Source organism: Lactuca saligna, chromosome 6 (genome assembly GCF_052625555.1).
Source record: "Lactuca saligna cultivar CGN05327 chromosome 6, ASM5262555v1, whole genome shotgun sequence".
In the NCBI taxonomy this organism is placed as follows: Eukaryota; Viridiplantae; Streptophyta; class Magnoliopsida; order Asterales; family Asteraceae; genus Lactuca; species Lactuca saligna.
In genome coordinates, this window is record NC_136422.1 from 143919953 (window position 1) to 143922948 (window position 2996).

General features: G+C 34.3%; 1 protein-coding gene across 1 annotated transcript; it reads right to left on the bottom strand.

Annotated features, from left to right (window-relative positions):
* Positions 1-1027: 1027 nt before the first annotated feature.
* LOC145001746 (Haloacid dehalogenase-like hydrolase (HAD) superfamily protein) lies at positions 1028-2996 on the bottom strand. Its single transcript, XM_078961094.1, has 5 exons — positions 2831-2996; positions 2049-2163; positions 1815-1966; positions 1485-1746; positions 1028-1403 (listed from the first exon to the last, which is right to left on the bottom strand). The coding sequence occupies exons 1-5, from the start codon at positions 2863-2865 to the stop codon at positions 1221-1223; spliced, it is 747 nt and encodes a 248-aa protein (XP_078817220.1). The 5' UTR covers positions 2866-2996; the 3' UTR covers positions 1028-1220.

Consider the following 2996-nt stretch of genomic DNA (forward strand, 5'->3'; position numbering starts at 1 on the left):
TAATAACTAACAATATTGATTTCAAATAGTTTTTTATACTTAATGAGCTTAATACGTTTAGTATTTGATCCATACAACTTTTTTACTTGATCCGGACATAATGACTTAATGAGTTAAGTAAAAAAAAACTTAATATATTAAGACACTAACCCTTTGCTCAATTTCTCTACCCTTACAACTCAATTCACATTGAAATTGATGAATATTGTGACAACAAAGTTGGAAGGGAACGGAAAATGATCATTTAAACAATTTACTCGATGTAGATAAAGAAAGAGTCTTTATGCATAAAATATTTGATCCAAAACGTTATTACCTGGTCAATCATACCAATATCGAACTTAATGTACTTAGAAAAAAAGCCACCTAAGTCTTGTTTAGTATTTGAATATCCTCCAGAGAAGGGCTGAAGGATGATACATCACTTTCGTCACTTCACATCTCTTGATTGCCAAAAAGGTTTCCCTTGCCGTATGACATAAGTTGAAACAAATAGGCCCAACAAATAGACGTTATTTCCCTTGCATAATGCATAACACCAGTAATTTTTTTTTTTTTTTTTTACATAGAAAAGACTAAATTAAATTCTCATTTCTTTTCTTTAAAACAAGAAATGACCCAAACTTATACTTAACAACTATGTATTTGTCATCAAGACCATGTAAATGATACAAAATTTGCAACTTTCGTCCATAAAAAAAATAAAACAGCACGGGACAAAAAAAAAAAACCATTATTGATCTCTTGTCTGTGCAAAAAAAACGTAAATATCCTCATCATACGACCATTATATCTAAAAATATAGAAGCAAACATAACTATACCAACCCGATTCCGTCTTTTTTAAGGCAAAAGTTTAGAATTATCGTCAAGTTGGTGCTAATCAACGGTCATTAACATTTTTTTTTGCTATTAAGACAAAACAAGTTGTTTTGCATTTATCAGTGTATGTCAATGTCAGTATGTCAGGGCCACCCCAACCTAACCTGATGTCAATGAGACAAAACTTGCACTTATTTGTCCACCAATAAAAAAAAACAGACTCGCCTCTCGCTGTTGATTTCTCGTCTATGTAAAAGACGTAAATGCCCTCCTCATACAATTTGTAAAATACACGAATTGGTATTTTTTTAAGGGAAAAGTTTGGGATTATTACGAATAAGGCGAACAATGATGTTGTTTGATTCTAGATATACGAATGTTTTTTTTATGATTAATGTTTTAAGCGACACTTGTCTTCTTTTTATCGATTTCTTCTAAAGCTGCCCATAATTGCGGATCTTCATAATTTTTGATGAGAAGTGTCGGGTTTGCAGTCATGAGCATGTGTTCAGGATTTCTAGTTGATAACCCGACAACTGGCATTCCAGCTGCCACACCAGCTTTTATCCCAGAAACCGAGTCCTATAACAACAATGTAGTTTCAGTTTATCATTGTAGGGGTAATTCTAATTTTCCAAGAAAATAGGAAATTAAATAAAATACCTCACAGATGAAAGTATGGGCTTTTGATACATTGAGAAGTTGAAGAGCTTTTAAGTAAGGATCAGGTGCTGGTTTTGGGTGCTCACATTCATCACCAATGATAAGACAATGGAAGAAATCAGTAAGACCAAGAGTTGAAATCATGAGCTCAGCATTTGGCCTTGGGGCATTAGTAACAGCTGCTCTTTTCAACCCATGATCTTCAATCCATTTTGTTAATTTGTATAAACCCTTTATAGGCTCCACTTTTTCCTTCACCAATCTGTATACCAACAAAATCAAACACACAGACAGAGACAAATACAAAAGAGAAGAGGGAAGAGGGCTTACTTCCTAAAATAAGCCTCTTTGTCTTCACAGAATTTTAATCCCTTTTGGATATCATCAGGGAAAAGGGCAGCTGCAATGTCATCGTTATGTTTTCCAGCAATGGTCTTAATAAAGAAATCTTCGTCTATTGGAACCCCACCATTGAAACCGATCTAGTAACATGAAAATGTGATTTAGATGAAAGTATTGTAATGGGGATTATGAGGGGAGAAAAAAGGTAGATGTAAATGTGACCTCTTGAAGCATTTCTTGAAAAGCAATGTGGTGGATTGGATCTGAATCACAAAGAGTTCCATCAACATCAAATAATACTGCTTCGAGTGGAGCAAGTGCTACAATTGTAGCTTTGCTGTTGTAAAGAACCAAAGAATGGAGTCAGTAAGAGTAATTCTTATTTTGTTTCTTTCATATGGATGCATATACAGATTGCAGATAAACCGAATTGTATAGATTTCACTTGATTAAAGTCAAAATTGAGTAGGTAAAGTTATAATCGTCTCATTAGTTAGTTTTGGTATTGGAGTATTGGTTACTCAAAATGCAATTATTCAGAGCCATATAATCGTGTGTGTGCAAACACCCCTAAACTGGAACCACAACACGTAAAATGTGAAAACATTCTCTATGTTCAAATCTAGTAAAGCCTAGGAGCATTGTTACACATGGAAGAAGGTTTCATCAGCTAAATTCGATCCATTATAAGTATTAAATCGCTCGATATGAGAGGGAAAAACTGGATGCTAGTCTTGAATTCACGATGTTATTAGATGAATCACGAACATGATTACATCATCATATAAAGTGAATCGGACCTAACAATCGAACACACTTCTCATGTTAATTAATCACAAATCAATCAGCGATTCCTCGATTCAAAATTAAAATTACGTACAAAAGGAATCGTGTTAGTGAGCATCGGCATGGTATATTTAGAGCAATCAGATCAAATTATCAAACAACTACGTACACGAACTCTAGAACTGATTTACAGAGCGATCATAAGTGGAAGTGTTTACCCGTTCTCTGAAATATCACTAGCAGACGCCGTCATCGTTCTCAAAGGTGTGGAAGAACAAATCTGAAATCTGAAATGTGAAATCAGTAAACTACCCGAAATGAAGCGAAATGGAATCTTGAAACGAATGTGCTTCGAAGAGTCTGTCTATGGCAGTCTTAAAAGAA

Excerpts from the sequence above, each read along its gene's own strand:
- LOC145001746 (XM_078961094.1), bottom strand. The coding sequence starts at position 2,865 with ATGACGGCGTCTGCTAGTGATATTTCAGAGAACGG. Across the intron at positions 2,164-2,830 it reads AGTGATATTTCAGAGAACGG|CAAAGCTACAATTGTAGCAC; the intron begins GTAAACACTTCC and ends TCTTTACAACAG. Across the intron at positions 1,404-1,484 it reads CCCATACTTTCATCTGTGAG|GACTCGGTTTCTGGGATAAA; the intron begins GTATTTTATTTA and ends TTGTTGTTATAG.